Source organism: Belonocnema kinseyi, chromosome 5 (genome assembly GCF_010883055.1).
Source record: "Belonocnema kinseyi isolate 2016_QV_RU_SX_M_011 chromosome 5, B_treatae_v1, whole genome shotgun sequence".
In the NCBI taxonomy this organism is placed as follows: Eukaryota; Metazoa; Arthropoda; class Insecta; order Hymenoptera; family Cynipidae; genus Belonocnema; species Belonocnema kinseyi.
In genome coordinates, this window is record NC_046661.1 from 98,252,738 (window position 1) to 98,276,437 (window position 23,700).

The 23,700-nt window shown below is 25.1% G+C and overlaps 1 protein-coding gene across 3 annotated transcripts in view; it reads left to right on the forward strand.

Moving 5' to 3' along the window:
- LOC117172327 (ecdysone 20-monooxygenase) overlaps positions 1 to 17,871 on the forward strand; it is a 44,623-nt gene extending 26,752 nt beyond the window's left edge. For 2 of the 3 annotated variants that reach the window (XM_033360115.1, XM_033360117.1), the window contains 5 exons: positions 2,512 to 2,678; positions 14,966 to 15,044; positions 15,161 to 15,358; positions 15,481 to 15,658; positions 16,106 to 16,222. In XM_033360115.1, the coding sequence (XP_033216006.1) occupies positions 2,512 to 2,678; positions 14,966 to 15,044; positions 15,161 to 15,358; positions 15,481 to 15,615 (579 nt within the window). In that variant the 3' untranslated portion in view covers positions 15,616 to 15,658; positions 16,106 to 16,222. Of the gene's footprint in view, positions 1 to 2,511; positions 2,679 to 14,965; positions 15,045 to 15,160; positions 15,359 to 15,480; positions 15,659 to 16,105 lie in introns of all 3 variants that reach the window. The other variant, XM_033360116.1, reaches the window with a different exon arrangement.
- Positions 17,872 to 23,700: the final 5,829 nt, after the last annotated feature.

Below are 23,700 nucleotides of genomic sequence, written 5' to 3' on the forward strand. Positions count from 1 at the left end.
TTAACTGTTTTGTTGAAAATTCGTCTTGTAATATAATTAATTTGGACTTGAAATCCCAGGAATTTAAAGCGTTTCATGTTTAAATTAAAATTGTATCAATATTAATTTTATTTAAAAGAATTTATCCCCCTATTTTCGGGGAAAATTACCTACTATTTTCCCTGTTTTGAGATTATTTTGAATAATGAATGCCTGGATCATGGTGGCCATTGGACCGGGAAACCTCGAAAATCGGGAAATGACCAGGAATTTTATGAGACCGGGGAAAACCGGGAAATGACAGTGATTTTATCTTTTGACCGGGAATTTCACAAAATTTTTAGAATAAAAATGTTGTCCAACTTTGATTTTAACCGTATTTTAAATCATGTTTCAAATTGTGGTTTTTATGAATTATTATATCATTGAGTTTAGGTTGCTTAATTCGAAAATCTTTCAATTAAAAAATTTTCCATTTAAAATTTTTAAGTTTTAAAAGCATATATATTAATTTTAACAATTTAAAAATGCAGTTTTTAAGGATTAAAAAATTAGAAGTTTTTAAAATCGAAGATTTTTAATTAAAAAAAAAACAGTGTGGACCGGACCGGGAAACCCAGAATTTTACGAATTTTCAGAAGAAAAATCGGCCCAGGTTCGATTTTAACAGTTTTTAAAAAAAATTTAAAATGGATCCGTAATCTAAGTATATAAATCTGAACAATAATTGATTTGAACAATAAGAATTTTCATGATTTATCAATAATATATTTTTAATTTAGAGTTCAAGGTCTTTATATTATTTTTTATATTAAATTAAAGAAATAAATTTATTAATTTATTATTTCTATTAACTTTTTCAGCTATTAAAAAATGTAAACGTACCTTTTACTATTTTAATCTTAAAAATAAATTCATAATAATATAGTTATAATTAAAGGTTTTTATTAAATTAAAAATATTGTGAGTCTAAATTATTTCATTTTTATCCCATTTAATTTGAAATTTCTCATTGTAGAAAAAGAATAAGTATTTAATTTTTAGCAATATTTTACTGTTTATTTAAGACGAGTAAATTGAAATCAAATATTTAAAAGAAAACAATTTGAAACTGGATTGTTTTACATAGAAAGCTTTGAATCTTTATATTTTCGACGAACTTTTAAACTTTTAGCGTTCCAATTTTAATTGTTCTATTTAAAAAGTGTTTAATTTATAAGTGAAATTGTTCAATTTTGACGCATGAATAACAATTAATTTTGACGCATAAATAATATTTATTTCAGATCTTCTAAATATATTTTTAAATTAATCGACATTTTCCTACAATTTTTGAAAATCCTGCAAATTAAAAAAAAATCCTTGAAATCGTCCATGTTTTTCTTTGATAATTTTTTAAATATCTTCAAATCTTTTTAAACTTTCTGTTACAATAATTTTTCTAAGCGAAAAAACATTTTCAATTTTCCTAAGAATCTCAAGAAAATTGTTTATTCTTTTGAAGCCTTTCACAATTCTTAAGAAAATTCTAAATTTTTGGTTGGAAATATGCAAAAATCTACAGTTTATTTTAAATTCGGCTGTAAATTTTTTTAATTATTTCAAATTCTAAATTTAATTCAAATCTTTTTGAAACTTCGAAATATCTCTTAAAATTACTCTAATATTTTAACAAATAATAGGTGTTCTATTGTTATTTATAAATTCAAATTTAATATTTTTTTTAATTTGCAGTATTTTTTTCTAGTTATAGAACAAATGCAATACATTTTGAAATATATTTAGAAATAAAAGTTTTAAATTTTGCAGTTTATCTGCATTTCATTTAGCATTGTTTAATTGAAAAGTGTTAGTACCTTCCATTTGGTACGTGTACATTTTTGATTATTTGAAAACACAATGTTTGAATTGAAAACTTTTAAACTTCAATTTTAAAAGTTTGTAAATAAAATGTTCTACTCTGAATGCTTTAAGTGCTTGTTTATTGTTTATTACTTTATATGGAAAAATGTTTAGAATATAGTTTGATTTTTTAAATTTCATTAGCCGTGAAAAATGTTTGCGAACCGGGAAAAACCTGGAAATGACCGGGAATCTTTTTTCTTCGATTAAAACGGCCAGCCGGCTGGATGTTTACAAAATTAATAATTTAATATTCCAATTACACATTTTAAAATTTTAAAAATAAATGTTCTTGAAGTTCAAAATTAATGTAAATTATAAACTACTTTTATTTAAAAATAATCCAAGTTGACAAGTTTAACAGTTTGTAAATAAATATTTTAAACCCAGATTCAGAATCTTTTGAACTGAATGACTATTCTTAAAAAATTGTTTTAAATTTAAAGTTTCTTTTAATTCTCTAAAGAAGATTGGAAAATCAATTATATTATTTTAGTCATTCATTGTCTGATATTTGCCTTTTTCATTGTTTTTAAAAATCTTAAACTTTTTGCGAACTCTTCTTTCAAAATTCTATGCGACGTTGAAAGTACCCTCTTAAGTGTTAATACCATTTTTTTATATTTACAGTTAGGCAATACATTGGTCTTTCTATTCCACATGATTGCCAGCAATCCTGAAGTACAAAAAAAACTTCATGAAGAGGTTGAATTTTTGGCAACACCAGGTTGTGATCTCGTAGTCGATGATCTTCGCAATGCAAAATATTTAAAGGCCTGCATCAACGAATCTTTCAGGTTTGTCAATTACCTAAAATTTTATTTAAAATTCATTTATCAAAAGATGTCTTATATAATTTTAAAGATTTGATTAAAAAACGTTTTATCCTCTTTAAATTCAACTGAAAAATTTCATCATTCATTTTGATAATGTATTTTCAAACTTTGACCAGGAATCCAAAATTTAGGGTATTTCCATTACAATTTCGAATGATTCATATTCGTTTACAACCATTTTTCATACCTCTGCTATTCTGTATTTTTCCATTTTCAGGATTTTTTCATGCGTGAATTTGTGTCCTTCTCTTACAACTATAAATTATTTTTTAATGTTACAACTATAAATTATTTAATTTAATTCCAAGGTGATAAAAATATTTAATCTTATATTTCTTCACTGAGCAGAAATTTATGCTTCTATAAGAAGATTAAATATTTTTTTATTGCATAATTAAAAAAAAATCTCAGTATGTTGTCATAATCTGAATAATTATTCCCAAGCTCTTTCGTTTTGTACATTTTTAAGAATTTTAACTTTTTATCTGTGTAAAAATTATATTTTAAAAATAAATTTTGGAAACTCTATAACAGGGTGTTGTCTACTTAAATCCTGGAGAAAAATTCCCTCTCAATTCCAGGTTTTTTCCGAATATCTCAAATTTTTCCAGGAATAATTTTTCATAGTAAGGAGCCACTCAAATTATTTGAGTTTTTTATTTTTTAGCGACTCGAAATATGTACACAATTTCGCGAATTTATCATCAATAATGTTTTTTTTTTTCAATTTCTAAGGATTAAATTAATATTTTCAATTCAGAAAGTTCATCGATTAATTAATTAATTAATTAATGAAGGCATCATCGATTAATCAAATAATTAAAAAATACTAAAAACATAATAAAACTTTCAAAAATCCATGCACTTGAATGAAAATTCAAGCCAATTTTTTTTGTCTTATTCTAAAAATTCAGTGCACATTCAGGTAAAATTGAGTTATATTAAATTTAAATCGATTCAGATTCTTAACTTTTCAAATAAAAATGATTCATTTGCAACAATATAGATGAATTTTCTACCAAAAAGACGATTTTTTAACAAAATACATCAATTTTCAAACAAATAATTAAATTTTTAACTAAAAAATATCATTTTTCAACCAAATTGTTGAATTTTGAACTGAAAATGATCAGCATTCAACAAAAAATTGAATAGTTAAATTTTTAGTCGAACAAATTAATTTTAAAAAAAAATTAAACAAAGGAATTTAAAAAAAGACGGCTTTTCAACTAAAAAATGTGCCAACAAAAAATCGAAGATACATTTTTAGTTGAAATATTCCGGTTCAAGCAAAGAGATTAAATTTTCACTAAAAAGATGGAATATTCTGCTGGAATAATTAAATTTTCAGATGAGGAAAATAATTCTCAGCCAAAGAAAAACCGAATTTTCAAAAAAACAATAATTCAATTTTATATTGGATTCTAAAAAGAATATTTAGCACGTTCATATAAAATTCCGTCATTAAAAAAAAAATTCATGAAATTTCCTAGAATGTTTATTAAACATTTTTATTCTTTTTCCACAAAATTAAATATCTTTTTCGAAATTTCGAAAAGCATGCAAGAGTGCGCGTTGCGCGCTTTTGCTAAATTCGATGTGATTAGCTAATTAAGTGATTAAGTAATTTGCAAAACTCGAAAGAAAGAATTTCACTTTTGTATTTATAATAAAACTGACAAAAATGTCAGATTCACTTCTGTAAAATTGGATTATTCAACCGAGTCCAGACACATTCAGAAAATTTTAATTTGATTTTGATATGAGTGAAATTCTTTTTATTGTCAATTATTAATAAAAGGTTGTATTTTTACAGCAATCGAATATTTACCATTTTTCAATATTTTCATTGCATTATTTAAATTTAAATAATTATTTTCTAAAACAAAAATGTACCCAGACAGAAAAATTTTTAAACCAAAAAATGGAAGAATTATATCTACAGTTAAAATAATTAATTTTATAGCAAGAAAAAGGGAATTTTCTACAAAATAGTTGAATTTTTAAACAAGGTGATTTATCTTGGAAAAAATGAATTCTCAACATTAAGTAAAATGACTGATGATATCACCAAAAAAAATATTTTTATTTTTAATGAAAAATGGTTGCATTAAACTAGAATATACGAGTTTTTGACAAAAAGTTAAATTTTCAACCCAAAAACGTGCATTTTCTACTAAAATAATTGAATTTTTAATCCAGAAAAGACGAAAAGTGAATTTTCAAGAAGATCAATTTTCTAACAAAAATGAAATAGCCACATTTTCAGTCAAAAAATTCATTTTAAACAAAATAATTAAAATTTTAAATAAATAAATTTTTATCGAAAATAATGAAACTTTAACAAAAAATGCATTTTTAACCCAATAGTTGAATTTTCAACCCAAATAATGAATTTTCTACCAAAAGATGAATTTTTAAATAAATTTTCAGCAAAAGAAATCAATTTTCAAATGAAATGGTAAATTAGTCACCAAAAATATTAATATTCTACCACAAAAAACAAAGTTTAAAAAAGTACAGAAATTTTCAATCAAATAGCCGAATTTTTAATTGAAGAAGATAAATAAATGTCAAACCAAATATGAAAACATATTAATTTTTTAACTAATAGTTAAATTATCAATGCAAAAGTTTTTTTTTACCAAAAACGACAAATTTTCAGCAAACTAGTTCAATTTTCAAGTGAGTAATTAAATTTTCAAACAAGAAGGAAATTTGTTGATTAATTGACTGATTTGTTTAATTGAAAATAAAATTCGTTGAATAATTAAATTGTAACGAGAAAATTATATTGAATATTCGAATTATAATTAAATTTCTACCAAAGAAAAAGATAAATATTCAATAAAAAAGAAGATGTACATTCTCAGTTAAAAAAATTAATTTCCAATCAAAAAATCTAATTATCAACCAAATAAGTGAATTTTAAACCAAAAAGGTGAATAAAAAAGATGAAATTTTCAACCATGTAGTTGAATTTATGAATGAAGAAACTAAATGTTAAACCAAATATGGAATAGTTAAATTTTCAGTTAAAAAATCAATTTATAAAAAAAATCAACGAAATAGTTCAATTTTAAACAAAAAATAGTTTTCAGTCAAAAATCCTAGAACAGAAATCCTACACCCAATTAAAAATTTGACAGAACCGTTTTGATTTTTCTTCAAAAATCAACATGAATTTTTATCTAAATTTTGAATTCTTACAGGAATGTTACACCTAGTTCAACATTAATTTTCAACCAAATAAATTAATTTTGAACCAAAATGATTAATCTTCTATCAAAAAAGATCAATTTTCTACCGTTTTTCTTTTTAAGAGACATTAATCTTGAAAAATAATAATTTTTAATATAATTATAAAAAAATAACTGTGGTAAGTTTTGGTTTATAAAATTTTTACTATTATTTAACAGTAAAATATAAACTGAAATACTGTTGTATGCTTCTCTCTTGATTAAATAAAATGTCACATTATAGATTTTAAATTGATCTTAATTTCACAATGAAAATAAAAGTAAGATTTTTCTTACTCTTGAACGTAAAAAATAAAATTTTAATACAAATATAAACAAAGTGTTGGAAAATGAACCGAATTTATTTTTAAAGGAAGGGTAATGTTCTCGTAATGATAAAATTTGATTTTGAAAACTTGAGGATTTTTCTTAAATTTTGATTGAGATTTATATAAATTAGTTAGTTAGTTTGGATTTTTTTTAGTAACAGATTGTAGTATGTTTTTTTTGTGATTATGATTATCAGACTCTTTGTATGGTCTCAGGTTGGTAATCTCATCTGCCTTATCTTCTCTCTGAAGTCTAGTTACGACAAACTTGCTTATCAACTTGAATCGTGCTTATCAACTCAATCGGTATTTCACCAGAGATCTCGTATTGTTTATCATTCAGGGAATTTGCCTTATTTTGTCTCCAGTTTCACGGCACAACTCTAGATTAAAGTGCATTTCTTATGCAGTAATTTATTCTTTTCGAATTTCTTTCGCGAATGCAAACAGGTGCTTTCATTCTTGGAAATAAATTCCCTGCCCCTCGCGAAAACATCTTCTGGAAGGAACTCAGGATGTCTACTGAACCTGGAAAACCTGGAATTGTCAGAAAATTTTTTTATATACCTGGAAAAACCTGGAAATATCAGGGAGAACTCTTTTGAGAGCGTCCCTAATTGTTTTTTTAAGTACAATATAAAATTGAATAACGATGATAATTTTTGTTGTTGAAAATTCCTTTTTCTTTTCTTTTTTTAACTAAAAATGTAACTATTCCAGTTGAATATGTCACAATTTTAGTAAAAATTTCATCATTTTTGTTGAACATTAATTTATTTAACTAAAATTGTAACTATTCAATTTTGGGTAAAAAATTATATTTTTGCATAGAAAATTCGTCTTTTTGGTTTAAAATTCAATTTTGAGAGTTGAAAATTCATCACTTTGATTGGACATTAATTTTTTTATCTAAGTATTTAACCATTCATTTTTTTTCGTTTAAAATTCAATTATTCAGGCGAAATTTTTTTTTTTAGTTGCAAATTTCTAAATATGTTGTAAAATATAAATAATTGTGCGAACTTTGTGTTTATGGATATTTTTTTAAAGTAGCCAACAATCATTCAAATTCTTTTAAATTCTAGGAAATATTGAAATATTTGAAAATCTCTTCAAATTTTTTAAATCCAGGGAAATTCCTCAATTCATGTGAATAAAAATGCTTTGGAATTTCAATAAAATATTTAAAAATTCCTTTAAGTCCGGCAAAGTTACATAAAATCTAAGAATATTGCTTGGAATCTCTCAAAATATTCTACAATTTTTTTAATTCTTTTAAATTAAAATCTTTGGAAATCTTTTGTAATATTTGAAGTTCTATTCAGTCCTTTGAGATACTGGAAAATTCATAAAAATACTTTATTTTCTTATAATTATTGAAAACCTCGAAAATCTGGTAAAACTTTCTTAACCCTTAAATGACACTGGGGGTCGAATGGACCCCAGACCATTTTTGAACGATTATAAAAATTCGTAAATTCTATGAATTTTTCATTGTTTTTCGAAGTGTTAAAAATAAAATTTAAGTTACTACACCGATTGATTCTTCAGAAGAGATGTTAAAGAATACCCAAAAAAACTTCTTAACAAAAATATCAAAAATTAAACTTTTTACAACAGTTTACAAACGTTGGGGTCCAAAAGACCCCAAGTGTCAGCTGCTTTATTTTTTGGAGGTGTGCCATTTAAGGGTTAAAATCGCTTAAAAGTCCGTTGGAATCTTTTAAAATAACATAAAACCTTATATATTCCATAAAATCTTCCGAAATTGTTTAAAACCGTGTTTAATTTCTTTCATCCTCTTTTAAATTTTTATTTTCTAAAGAATAGAAATCCAAAATTCGACTAAACTACTAAAGTCAATAATTTCCTTAGAAATTCCTTGAAAAACCTTTAATCTCTCAAAAATTTCTTTGCATTCTCTAAACAAAAAACCTAAATCATTATTAATTTTTTAAAATCATTTAAAATATTTTAAAGCTTTCGAAAATTCTTTAAAATCTTTTAAAATATCCTAAAATATGAACAATTCTCCGAGATTAAAATCTTTGATCGATTAAAAGATTTCAAAAAATTCCTAAAAGATTTACAAAATTGAAAGGGATTTCAAAAGATTTGAAATTATTTAGGAAATTTTTCGAAAACTCCAAAGAATTTTTAAGAGATTAAAAATTTTCAAGAAATTTCCAAAGAGTAATGAATTTAAAGACTCTTAATAATGAGTTTTAATGAACTTTACAGAATTTCAAAGGATTTTATAGAACTTCAAATATTTCAAGATGACTTTCAAATATTCCAAAAGATTTTAATTTTGAAGAATTTCAAATATTTTAGGATATTTTAATAGATTCCAAGAAATTTCCAAAAATATCAAGGGATTTGAAAAAACTTTGTTATTTAGGGTATTTTTTAAAATTCCAAAGACTTTTCAAAGGATTAACACAATTTCAAGAGATTAAATAAATTGCAAGAATTTACAGAGATTTGAAGCTAGTTTAAATGATTAAAATGATTTTAGGCTATTTTAAGAGATTTCAAAGAATTTCAAAAGGGTTTACAAATTTTCGAGGCATTTAAAAATATTTATCTAAGTTTTTTTTAGAACTCATTTGAAATCCTTGAAAATTAGTTAAAACGCCTTATTAAGAGCTTTTATAATCATCAGTATTTGAAAATTACTTTAAAAAATTGTAATCTCTTAAAATTCTTTGGAGTTTTTCAAATCTTTCGAAATCCCATTACGTTTTGTAAAGCTTTTGGTAATTTTTAAAAATCTTTTAATCAATCAAAGATTTCAAAAGATTTTAATTTCTAAAATTTTTTTATCTTCTAAGATATTTTAAAAAAATTAAAGGAATTTTCAATATATGTAATAAATTCAAGGGACTTGAAAAAATTTGAAATAAGAAATCCAAGGATTTTTCAAGAGATTAAAAATTATCAAGGGATTTCCAAGGACTAATAATTTTAATTCTCTTCAGGATTTCAAAGGAGTTCTAAAACCCCTCTAGATAATGCCAAAACTTTTTAAATCCCGTGAAATTTTTTAAAGCTTTTGGAAATTCTTTGAAATTTTTCGAAACCGTCCTAAATCTTTTTATTCCTTTGAACTCGCTTGCAATCTCTGTAAGTTCTTGCAATTTATTTAAATCCCTTGAAATTTTCTTAATCATTTGAAAATTCTTCGGAATTCTTTAAAATACTCAAAACAACATAAAGTCTTTTGAAATCCCTTGAAATTTTTTGGAAATTCCTTGAAATCTTTTAAAATATCCTAAAATATTTAAAATCCTTCGAAATTAAGATCTTTTAAAATATTTAGAAATCATCTTGAAATATTTAAAGTTCTATGCAATCCTTTGAAATTCTGTGAAGTTCATTAAAACTCCTTATTAAGAGCCTTTAAATTCATTACTCTTCTGAAATTTCTTGACAATTTTTAATCTCTTAAAAATTCTTTGGAGTTCTTAAAAAAAACCCTAAATAATTTCAAATCTTTCTAAAGTTTTTCGAAATTCTTTGGAATTTCTGAAAGTACCCACAAATATATTTAAATTCCTGGAATTTTTCTAATAATCTTATTTTAAAGAATTTCGATGAATTTTCAAAAAAAATTAGTAATGGTTATCTACTGTAGGATCATTATCCACTGTAGGGTGCTCTCCCCTAGAGTGGATAAACATTAATTAAAAATACTAGTGTGTGAAAAATAATTAATTTAATTAATTTAATAGTCAAGACGCTATACTTTTTTTTAATAAATAAAAATAAAAATGAATAATTTTTATTTATTTGTGCCCTTAATTAACAATTATCCACTGTATGTTGTATTATCCACTGAGGGGATGTTTAACCTACAAGGCTGATTTGTTAAAAATATTACCTAACATTATCGATACCTCCCTTCACTCTGCGTAACAGATCGTAACATTTCGAGCCCCCTCACGCCCCCAAGGTCTGTTACGTAATTTATGTGGAGGGCCCCTAACTAATCTTCTAAATAAATTCCCCGACGTCTATAAATAATTTCTAAGAAGTCATGTTCAAGTCTAGCGAGGCGAATTAAATTTGAAATCTAATTCTCTGAATTAATTCTGGGAAGATTAAATTTTATAAGATTCAAGTATCCAAGGACTTCTATCTCTCCCTGGCCTTTAGATCTAGCTGGAAAATTATTGTCCTATCGGCAAGGGAGTGACAATAGATTCCCAGTGGTAGTTGCAACTTGACCTTGATCATTGCGGGTGGTCTCTGTGCTGATGGCGAATTTCATAAGGATACAAGATTATAGCCGCAGAATGCGAAATTTGTTTTGCATCGAGTTAAAGGTGTTACCTGATTTGGTCTTTGGTCCCAAGGTTTTTTTATTTATATACGTTTATCTCTCTTTTTTCCCCCCACGTGAAAGAGTTCAACGACACGGGTTCTTCTTCTTATTTTTTTTTTATTTTTTTTTTTTAACATACCTGCCTTCCTTCCTTCATTCATTCATTCATCATTCGGACATTTCTCAGGAGATTCCGAGAAATCGAGTGACCAGGCCCAGGGAATTCCCGGTTATTCTGGACTCTGGAGTTGACGATACGACCTCTCGTTGATTTCGTAATGAACCAAACCTGATTTCGATTTTCTTCCTTCCTCGTTCCACGTGCAACAAGAACCATTAACGATCTACAAGAATGTCGCAAATGTTATATAGCCATAATCTGATAGATTGAATGCAACTTTTTGGAGAAAAATGCGACTACTCGAATTTTCCCGCTTTTTCTCAGAAATTCCAGGATAGGGGAAACCACTCTGCAGTGGATAATCATTGATTAAGAACAACAAATAAAATACAAACCATAAATTTTTATTTATTAAGACGTATAGTGTCTTAACTATTAATTAAACTAAATTAATTATTTTACATGTATTAGTATTTTTAATTAATGATTATCCACTGTTACGACTTAGTTCAGGGTGTCTTCGTTTGAAAAGGTAGCTTTATATTAATGTATTCAAGTAATTTGTTAAAAAGTCGATGTATTTTTGTTTGAAAGTAATTTTTTGAACTGAAAATTTAAATATGTCAGTTGAATATTCCATCATTTTAGTTAATAATTAATCCCTCTGGTTGCACACTAATTTTTGTAGCAAAAAATTAACTTCAAAATAAAAAAAATTGACGTCATAGAAATTAATCTTCTTGGTTGAAAATTCCTTTTTTGTTTTTAAAATTCAATTATTCCACTTAAAAATGTTTCGTTGAATATAAAAATTCATCCTTTTTATTTGGAAATTCATCTTTTTTAATAGAAATGAATCTTCTTTGTTGAAAGTTCATCTTTTTGTTTAAAATTGAACTACTCAAGTCAATAATTTATCATTTTAGTTGGAAATTCATGACTTTGTTTGAAAATGTGACTATTTAAAAAAAAAATGTTACAAATTTCTTTTTAAACTGAAAGTGTGTCTCTTCCAATTAAATATTTCGTCATTTTAATTCAAAAATCAACTCTAGTTGAACATTAATTTCTTTTACTAAAAATTTAACTATTCAAGTCTTGGTTGAAATGATCTTTTTTAATTGCAAATTCATCTTTTTGAATAGAAATTAATGTTCAGTGTTGAAAATTCATCACTTAATTTCAAAATGTAACTATTTTTTTGGTTGAAAATTAGTTTATTTTTTTATATTTTGTTTTTTTTTTTTCAACTGAAAATGTAACTATTTCAATTGAATGGTTCATCATTTTAGTTTAAAATCTATCTCTTTAGTTAAACATGAATTTTTTGAACTAAAAATTTTAATCTGTCAGTTGAATATTCTAGCATTTTAGTTAAAATTAATCTCTCTGGTTTCACATTAATTTTTTTAGCTCAAAATTAGCGTCTAAATTAAAAACTACCCCAATCAAATATTCACCCTTTTAGTTGGAAATTCGTCACTTGGTTTGAAAATGTAACTAAAAAAAAATTAATTTTTTTTTTGTTTGAGCTGAAAGTGTGTCTTCCAATTGAATATTTCATCATTTTAATTCAAAAATCATCTTTATCGTTGAACATTAATTATTTCTTTCACTAAAAATTTAAATATTCAATTTTTGGTTAAAATGATCTTTTTTAATTGTAATTCAATCTTTTTGAATAGAAATTAATATTTTGTGTTGAAAATTCGTATTTTTTGGTATTTTCTTAAAAATTCGTCTTTTTTGTAGAAATTTTTTCTTCTGTCTTAAAAATTCATTATTTTGTTGGAATATTTAACTATTGTTTTGTTTGAAAATTAAATTTTTTTTTGGAAAATTAGTTTTTTTTTAACTGTATATGTAACTATTCCAATTAAGTAGTTCATCGTTTTAGTTAAAAATCTATCTCTTTAGTTAAACATTAATGTTTTGGTTGAAAACTGAACTTTTTTAATTAAAAATTCATATCTTTTGGTAGAAATTATTCTTCCATTTTAAAAATTAATCTTTTTATATAGAATTTAATTATTTCAGTTGAAGATTTGCCATTTTAGTGGGAAATTCAACACTTTGTTTGAAAATGTATCTATTCCACTTGAATATTCTATTATTTTAGTATGAAAGTTTATCTATTTGGTTCAACACGAATTTTTTGAACTAAAAATTAACCTATTCAATTTTTGGTTGACAATTTTTTTTAGTTTAAAATTGTATAGTTTATGTATTAAAATTGTATAGTTTAAAATCATGTATTTTGAATAGTTCATCGTTTTAGTTAAGAATCTATCTCTTTAGTTGAACATTAATTTTTTTAATTAAAAATTTAACTATTCAATTTTTGTTTGGAAACTGAACTTTTTTAATTGAAAATTCTTCTCTTTTGGTAGAAATTATTCTTCTATATTCAAAATTGATCTCTTTAATTAAAAATTTAACTATTTTAGTTGAAGATTTGCTATTTTAATTGGAAATTAATTTTTTGAACTAAATATTTAATTATTCAATTTTTGATTGAAAAATGATATTTTTTAATTCAAAACTCATCTCTTTTGGATAGAAATTATTCTTCTATGTTCAACATTTATCTTTTTTTCTTTAAAATTGAACTATTTTAGTTGGTAATGCATCACTCTATTTAAAAATGTAACTAATTTTTTAGGAGGGTGGTTTTTTCAAACTTAAAATGTAACTATTCCACTTGAATATTCCAAAATTTAAGTTCCAAACATATGTCTTTGGTTGAACATCAATTTTTTAAACTAAAAGTTAACCTATTCAAGTTTAAGTGGGAAAATTAGCTGTTTTAATACAAAAATCATCTGTTTACGGGGCAATTGATCTTTTTGTTTGAAAATTCATATTTTTCGTTAAAAATCCAATTATTGTAGATAAAAATTCATCATTTTAATTGAAAATTCATCTTTTTGTTTTAAAATTTAACTATTTTTAGTAGAAGATTTGTCATTCTAGTTCAAAATTCATTATTCAGCTGTTTTAGTTTATCCAGTTTTTCGCACTATTTCTAAATCCATAACAAATTAAGAAATAATAGAAAATTGTAAAGTTATTCCAATTTTGTTTAAAAACTAAGAAAAACAATTTATAAAAAACCCACCGTTTTTCTAATATTTAGAAATAATAGGTACTAATATATTATACTTCCAATAATTCTTCTATTTGTTTTTTTTTGTTTATCGGGAGAAAAAATTATTTTTGATTTTTTTTAAACCTTTTTTTTATTTTTAGATTTTTTCGGGTTGCTTGTTCTAGTTTGTCAAGTTTTGTATACTCTTCCGAACACTCAGAAAAATGTTTGTTGAAGTAAACCAAACATTTTTTTGATTCTATATCAAAGAGAGAATTTGTTTGATTCATATCAAATTTCTTTGCTAAGCAATGGTGTGTATGAATCAATTAAATTTTGTGTGAATAAAACAAATTCTATTTGAATGAAGCAAATGTTTGTGAGATTAAATCAAATATTTGTTTGGCCAAATATTAATGAAAGAAATTGTTTGATTCAAACAAATAAAAAATTCATATTTTAATTTTGTAAAAAATGTATGGGAAGTATGGGAAGTCCCGATTATATTAGTACATTTTATTTCCACAAATTTTATCAAAAAGGTGGTATTTCTGAGACATTTTTTTTTAATTGGAATAAATTCATCATTTTTAAATATTTTTTTATTTATTTTTTAGATTGAGAAATTGTACAAAAAACTGAATATACTGAAATAAGAAAATGTAACTCGCAATGTAATTATTCGAAATAAATATATCATTTTTAGTCCAAAACTCATCTCTTTGGTTGAACATTATTTTCTCAACTAAACATTCAACTATTTAATTTGTGATTGAAAATTGATCTTTTTTGTTAAAAATTCAAGTTTCGTCTTATAAAAAATACAATATTTTTACTCAAATAGTTAGAAATTTGAAGCGGTTTAAATTGATTTCAATATAGTAGTACCTGCAATAGTGTTGCCTAAATATTCACTGAATTTATAATACAAGAAGATAAAATCAGTATTTGTTTAAATTATTATTCAAACTCATGGACTTTAGAGACAAATTCAAGAAATGATTAATTACATATGTTTTTAATGTTATTTAATGATTCAATTAATCGATGGTGCTAATATATTTCAGAATGATTAATTATTGATTTTTAAGATTTGTGGATCTCAAATTTTTTTACAAATGATATTGTTTTTATACTATTACAGGCTTCTTCCAACAGCTCCTTGCCTTGCTAGAATTTTGGATGAGCCCGCAGAACTCGGAGGCTATCATCTTGAATCTGGAGTACGTTTTCAATAAAAATTGAAAGTTTTTTAATAAAATGTTTTGAAATGCAATTCCAACAAAATATTAAATTTATTCAAGAAAATCATTTTTTATTTCTTTTTTTCTTTATATAGACTGTCGTGGTTTTGCAAACGTGGATAGCAGGATTAAGTGATAGCAACTTTAAAGATGCGAGTAAGTGCATTCCAGAAAGGTGGATAGACCCACCCACTCCGCATTCGCCACTTCTTGTCACACCTTTTGGTGCTGGACGGCGAGTTTGTCCAGGCAAGCGTTTCGTTGAACAGGCTCTCCATCTTATTCTTGCAAAGGTAAACACAATTCTCTTTCAAAATTATTTGTTCTCATTTAGAAAATGTATGCCCGGTCCCTCAAAAATATTCACTTTTTCTCTACTAAATCGACTTAAGAAAGTTTTTCTTTAAATTAAAAGTTTCGGAGAATTGGCAGCTCAAAGTCACGAGGTGGAAGCGCCGGTAGTCATTATTGTTACCCTAAAAAGAAATGGCTACTACACATAAAAGTGTTCACTTCTCCTCTATCGATTCAACTAAACTGCGTGTTTTAAAGAAAAACAGACTGCTCAAATTGAAGGACACAATTCTCGAGGTGTAAGCGCTGTCAGCCATTATTTTTTCTGCGCATGCGCCATGCACTTTAAGTTTTATTTTTATTTTAAGTCTTTATTATTATCCTCGCGAGAGAAGTCTTATTTTTGGAATAAAACTTGAAGGCCCACAACGTAAATACGTAGGAGTCAGACCGAAAAACTCCACCTTTTTATCTAAATATAGCTCCTTTTAAATCCGACAATCCACTCGACTCATTCTCGTCTGGCAGTCCTAATTAAAACTTCTCCAGTCCAAGTTTCTCCCCTTCCGCTCAACATTCTCGCATTTTATTTCTTTCTTTTGATTCTTTTGCACCTTTGCCTTATCTTTTTAGTTTTAATTCAGTCCAGATTTTACAAGCTCCCGCTGGTTAATTGACCCCTAGGATTTTTTTTATCGACTTTACGAGCGCTCACCAAACTGACATCGACTTTTACGATCCCACAGATTGTTCGAGATTTCGAGATCGTCACAGAAGAAGAGCTGGGTCTGCAATTTGAATTTATCCTGGCGCCGAAGGGTCCCGTGTCTCTCCATTTTCGAGATCGAGTAGTCCTAAATTGAACCTCGACCAAAAACCCTTAGAAAATCCTAACTAATAAAACAAACAAATAAAAAGGAAGGAATCGCGAAAAAAAAGAATCGTCAATAATAGTCGAATAAATTTATTCGACGCGCGTTTATTAATTTCTAAAATCATTCCGACATTGCTTTTGATAGATTTATCATTAGACACATTTTTTAAGTTTGTATTATTATATGCGCGCGTAAGTTGTTTTAATTAGTTGAATGGGAACTCTGTTCGTCCGTGTAAGGTATTAATTGTTATTCATCTTTTGTTGTGTGTTATTTATATTTCAACTCGAAATAGTCTGTAGATACAACAGATTTTGCTCAGCAGTTTATTTAAAGCTGAAAACGAAAATAAAAAAGATTTTTCTAAAACCGCAAATAGAAGTAAAAAATAGAAAAATTCATTCATTCATCTGAATATTTATTTCCGATAAATCTTCTCTTTTTCAAATAAAGTCTCTTTATTTTGAAAAGTACTTCTTTTTCTCGAAAGTATTTTCTTTCCAAAAAATACTTTGTTCTGATAAGAATTTCTTTTCATAAAAATATATTTTTTTTCAAAGAGAAGTTACGTTTTGATTAAATAAATATTGATTTTTATTTGCGGTTTTTCTTCAGGGTGGGGAATTTTTTTTTGATGGGTTAATTAATTTCTTTTATTTGAACTGCAGACGCGTGGGCACTGATGTAAAATTTTCGCGAATAAAACTTTGTACGAATGGCGCGTAGGTTGATAAAATCTGGAGAATTCACAAGAATTGAGGCACTTTTTTTGAACTTCTTTTCCTCTAGAAGAATATCTTTTACCAAATTTTTTTACCTTTTTGGGGGATGTTAAAAGTGATAGAGAATTGTTTTAATGTGCTACAAAAAGCAAATTTTAAAATCGAAATTTCAAATTTGCTTTTTTTTCTCGAAAATATTTCTGCTTTCAACTCTTCCTCAAGGCTTTCAGAGATAGAAAAAATATTCATTAAACAGTTTTCTTCGAGGGAAAGAAGTTATTTGATAATAAATTAGAATCGGAACTCTCGGAAATTGAAAATTGAAACTTTGAAAAATTGTCAAAATATTTTGCAAATATTTCTAGGTGAAAATTCTTCTTTGTTCGAGTTTCGCTTTTTGAATTTTTATACTGTCTCATATTCGAGAGGGTGAATTCTCTGAATTGGAAAATGTAATTTCTGCGAATTCAGTGCCCAGTGAACAAGACTTTATTTCCTAGCTTTGTAAGTCCAATTTTAAATGAATACAATGTTTGAAAAATGGCAAATTGTTTAAATGTTCATTTGTTCAAACGTTGATGTTTATTGGAATTGTTTAGAAAAAATAATATGTGTTAGGAATAATATATTATCTATCGAATATCGTCGTTTACGTTTCAAGTATTTACTGAAATGAATTTGTACAATGAATAATAATGGAATTGCGGTTGTCGAGTGAGAAAGATCTTTCGATATTCTTTCTTGAATATATGTTATTTTGGCAAATCTCTGACACTTTTGCATATCGCAATTCTAGCTGTACCTGAATTTAAAGTGCCCTTTAACTTCGTAAGATTATGTATATTATATTGTAAATTATAATGAAATTGTAAAAAGGAGTACATACCATTATTAAAACATCTATGGTTCAATCAAGCACTTGTCTTTTTTTTTATCCAACCCTCGGAGACCGAACATTTCTAGAAGTTTCAATATTATTATTTTTTTTTAATTAACTAGAACATTATGCACACCTTTTTTTAAAATTTATTTACAATTCTCTAAAATTAGCAGATTATTTTTATTATTAAGAAAGTAGGTGTCTGAATACATTTATTTATTGTTTTTATTAAAAAATATAAAAAATACGTTTTTAAGATATTTGCTGATGAACTATTCAAAAAAACAGAATTAAATTCGACTATTTGAATTTGATTCAAATTTTCTTAAAGATTTGATTTGTAAAGTTTAACAGTAAGAAAAATGTAATATTTGCATGATGAAACTGAGAAAAAATCAAAATCTATAAATAATTTAACCATTTTTTGAATCAAGAGCATACAAAAGTATTTTTTATTAAGTAATCAATATAAGTAATTTTATTTTAAATTAAGAGTCAAAATGATATTTTAAAAATAAATTAAAAATAATCATTATTTTATATTTTCATTGCATTATTTAGATTTAAATAGTAGTTTTAAAAGTCAAAACATGACCGAAATTTCATGACAAAATCATTTTTTAAAATGTATCATCATTTTAGTTGAAAACACTTTTTTCTATTCAAAATTGAGCTATTTTCTTCAAAGTTTTTGATTGAAACTTTGTCTTTTGTGGCAGAATATTAATTTGTATGGTGAATAATTCAGCTTTTTGGTTAATACGACATTTCTTTGGTGCAAAATTGAAAAATTAGGTCAGAAATTCATGTATTTTGTTAAAAACTCATCTTTTTGGTTGAAAGTTAATCTTTTTCGTCAAAGATTTTTTTTTCTTTTATTAAAAAAGAATTTTTTAAAATTGAAAATTCAACTATTGGGTTAAGAATTCATTTTTTGGTTAAAGATTCATTATTTTAGTGAAAAATTAATTGCTTTGCCTAAAAATTTAACTATTTTGTTAAAAATTCGTTCTCTTTTTTCTTTTCTTTTTGAAAATTAATTTTTTAGTCTGGAAATTTAACTAATCTAGGTTTGGTTTAACATTTATCTTCTTCAGTTTGAAAATTCAGCTATTTCATTAAAAATTTCTGTATTTTGTTGAAACTTTCTCTTTCATGTGGTAGAATATTAATCTTTTTGTGAATAATTCACCTTTTCCGTTGAAAATCCATTTTTTGGTGGAAAATTAACTATTAAGTTGAAAACTCCTTTAAAAATTACAAATTTGTTAAAAATTAATATTTTTGGTCTTAAAATTAATCTTTGTAATTAAAAATTTGTTTTTAAATTAGTTTTTTGTGAATTATAAATCAATTTTCTAACTTAAAATTGATCTTTTTTAGTCAAAAATTCATATACATTTTCGATATTAAATTAATTAGTTCGCTTACAAATTTAACTATTTTGTTAAAAATTCGTTCTCTTTTTGTAAAAAACTAATTTTTTTAGCCTTAAAATCATATTATATGTTTGGTGTAACATGTATCCCGTTCCGTTTAAAATTCAGCTATTTGTTTACAGATTTCTGTATTTTGTTGAAACTTTGTCTTTTCTGGTGGAGTATAAATCTTTATGGTGACTAATTCCGCTTTTTTCGTCGAAAATTCATGTATTTTTGATAAAAACTCATCTTTTTGGTTAAAGATGAATTTTTTTGATTAAACAGGTTTTCTTTTAAATCGCAAATGTAACTATTCTATTTTTTGTTGAGAATTTATCATTTTTGATTGATGTTAAATCTTCTAAGTTGAAAACTCATCTGCTTGGTTTAAAATTCAACTATTGGGTTAAAAAATCATTTTTATAGTTGACGATTCATTATCTTAATGAAAAATTAATTGCTTTGCTTAAAAATTTAACTATTTTGTTAAAAATTCGTTCTCTTTTTATAAAAATTAATTTTTTAGCCTTAAAATCATATTATATGTTTGGTTTAACATTTATCCTGTTCCGCTTAAAATTCAGCTGTTTGTTTACATATTTCTATATTTTGTTGAAACTTTGTCTTTTCTGGTGGAATATAAATCTTTATGTTTACTAATTTCGCTTTTTGGTCGAAAATTCCTGAATTTTGTTAAAAACTCATATTTTTGGTTGAAGATGAACTTTTTTTTATTAAAAAAGATTTTTTTAATTGAAAATTTATCTATTCTATTTTTTGTCGTAAATTTATCTTTTTTCATTCATGTTTAACCAGAAGATTTGAAAATTCACTTTTATGGTTGAAGAATCATTATTTTGGTGAAACATTAATTGCTTTGTTTAAAAGTTTAACTGTTTTGTTTTAAAATTCGTTCCCTTTTTATTGGAAATTAATTTTTTAGCCTGAAAATTTAACTATTCTATGTTTGGATTAACATTTATCTTCTTCAATTGAAAATTCAGCTATTTGATTACAAATTAATGTATTTTGTTGAAACTTTTTCTTTTATGTGGTAGAATATTAATCTTTTTGTGAATAATTCACCTTTTTCGTTAAAATTTATTTTTTGATGGAAATATTAACTATTAAGTTGAAAATTCGTTTAAAAAGTCAAAATTGGTTAAAAATTAATCTTCTTCGGCTTAAAATTATTCTTTGTGGTTAAAAATTAGTTTTTTGTTAATTAGAAATTAATTTTTTTAACTAAAAATTTAACTATTGCATGTTTAACTATTTTCATGTTAACTATTCCTACGTAAGTTCTGTATTTTGTTGAAACTTTTTTTTATGTGCTAAAATATTAATGTGTATGTGACTAATTCACCTTTTTCATTGAAAATTCATTTCTTTAGTGGAAAATTGAGTATTAGGTTGAGCATTTTTCCAAACATTAAAAAATTGTTGAAAATTATTCTGTTTGGGCTTAAAATTAATGTTTGTGGTTGAAAATTAATTTTTTTTATTGATGAAAATTTAACTATATTGTTGAAAATTGATCTTTTTTGGTGAAAAATTCATAGGCATTTTGAGTTTTAAATTAATTAGTTTGCACACAAATTTAACTATTTTGTTGAAAATTAATTTTTTAGGCTAAAAATTTAACTATTTAGTGTTTGGTTTAACATTTATCTTTTTCACTTGGAAATTCAACTTTTTGGTTGAAAATTCATGTATTTTGTCAAAAATAAATCTGTTTTGATTGAAAATTAATTTATTTAATTAAAAATTAATTTTTTTTCTATTGATAATTAATTTTTTCAACTGTTCTTTTCTTTCTCGAAAGTTTATCTTTCTTAATAGAAATTTAATCTTCTTGGTTGAAAATTTATCTGTTTAATTGAAAATTGAACTATTTCGTTTACAAATTCCTTTATAAAACTTGCTTCAATTGGTAGAAAATTCATCTTTTGGGTTGAAAATTGAACTATTGGGTTAAAAATTAATTTTTTCTTATTAAAGATTCATTATCTTATTCAAAAATTAATTTTTTGGTTAAAAAATTAACTGTGTTCTTGCAATTTCATTTTTTTTTAATGAATTATTTTTTGTTAAAGTTTTATCTTTTTGAGTAAGTATTTATTTAAAAAAATATTTTAATTTAAATAATACAACTATTGATTGATATTGGACAAAAAAGTTAATTTTGCTCATGTCAAATACAAATTTTAATTGCAAGTAGTGAAAAACATTTTTTTTTTCAGAAACCAAACATAACAGAGGGGTGGGTGCATTTTTTTAAAAGGATTTATATTTTGTAAAAAAAATATTAATTCCGCTGAAATATCTAACAGATTTGCATCTTCAGGAAAAATTATATTTAAGATGTCAGCAAAATTATTGAATTTGCTGTAGGCAAATTGTTATAAACAATAATTTTCGCTGCATATTTACAGCAGCCAGAAAAATTTGATAAAAAATTCTGAACAGCCATTCAGGCATGTTGATTTGAATAATTTTTTTTCTGAAATCCTACGTGCAATATATTCGTTGCAAACAAATATTATTGAAACAAGTTTTTTAAACAATTTCACAAAACTTCGCTGGCAGCTTTAAGTATGGAAAACACGTTTGATTAGAAAGATTTATTCATAAACAATGTGACAGATTTTTTTGACATCTTCAATATACTTTTTACTGAAAATGCACAAAAATGCCAAAATGTGAATTTAGGAAAAAGTGCTTCCCCGCCCTCTGTAATTTTTATGCTGAAATTAAAAAAAATACTTTAAACTGTCCAATTTGAAAATCCGATAGCAAAAACCCGTTCGCGATTGTTCTTGCTACAGTGAAAATTCATCATTGAAAATCTTCAAAAAGTCTTTAAAAAAAAGTCAGAAATTCTTAACTGAAAAACGCACAATGTTATTTAATAAATTCAGATCTCCTAAGGTATCAATTGTAGAATATTTGCTAAGGAACCATTTTGAAGCATATTTTACACCATAAAAACCAAGTCTTACACACTTTTTATCTATCTCTTAATCGGAAGTAACGATCCCAAAAAAACCTATTGAGAAAATGTTGCTATTTCAATTTCTGTTAACAACAAACAATTGATTAAGAAATTAGTTTGAACTTTTAAGGGCTTCTATAGAACCTTCTTCCACACATTTTTAATCCAAGACTTTCGTGTCTCTAATTTGTTCAAGCAGTAATCATAATTTGACAGAACTGTTATATAATAGTGTATTATGCTCCTAGGTGGAGAATAGGCACTTTTTCGATGAGTGTATGTTTTCAGAACGAGTTGCAGGCCTGGACCAACTTTAAATACAAAGTCATAGTACGTCAGATTGAATAAATTTTTTCTTTATATTATTTGGAACATTTCAAGACCAAAAAGAAAAAAATTCCCTGGCCAGTTTTTGAGAAAAACTAATTTTTCGAATAAAATTAACGTCTATTTTTAATTAAATTTTTTTTTTATTTCTCTTTAGTTTTTGTGTAATACAAGTCAAGTATCGGATAACGAGTATGTTAATTAGATCAAAGTCGTCTAATCTCCTATCTTGTTATGGGGGTCTAAGCCATTTTTCACGTCTTACAAATCGAGGAAACTCCAGAAAATGAAGATAAAGTGCATGCGATTTGAATCCCAAAATACGGTATTTTGAATACGTATAAATACTTTTTTTACCTTTAAAATGTTGTTGGTCATAACTCAGTAGTTGAACTAATAATGTCAGATTTATGAAAACATGAAGTGTATGCTTTCATGATAAATATTGGTAAATATCAATTATTTAACACGTAACACAGGTTGAAAATAAAATTTATTAACATAAAAATTACATTTTAACTGTATGTAAATTTCCTTTTTAGAATAAATATTAGTAAGAGTACATGTGAGTTTCAGTTACTGAAAACATACATTTTTACCACTCTATAAAATTCTTCAATTACAAAATATGTATTACAATTTTACAGTGTTATCGAGACAAATAATCATAAAAGTCTTAGGAGTTTTTGAAAAAAGTCATAAATAATTGAAAATCGCAAACGTAGAATAAAGTAAACATTTATATTATTCTCTACGAAACATACTGTTTTATTGTATTTAATTTACTGGTTCACTACAAGCCAGGCTTAATAAATGTTATATTCTCACAGATTTAGTTTATAGATAAAAATCAATACTTGCTAATGAAAAATAATATTCCCGTGGTAGTTGAGATTTAAATTCTATTTAATATTTAAGTAGCATTCGCAAAGTTAACACTTAACACTATTAATGATTTTGTACTATTTTGTATAATATTAAATTAAGTTTTTGAGTAACAAAATTAAGCAATTTATACCACACAAAGGGGGAGGGTCGGTAAGGCCGGTTTTTGGCCTAATTTATTTTTGGACCAAAAAATCTGAAAAAATCATGGTAGTATCTTATAAGTATCCCGAGTC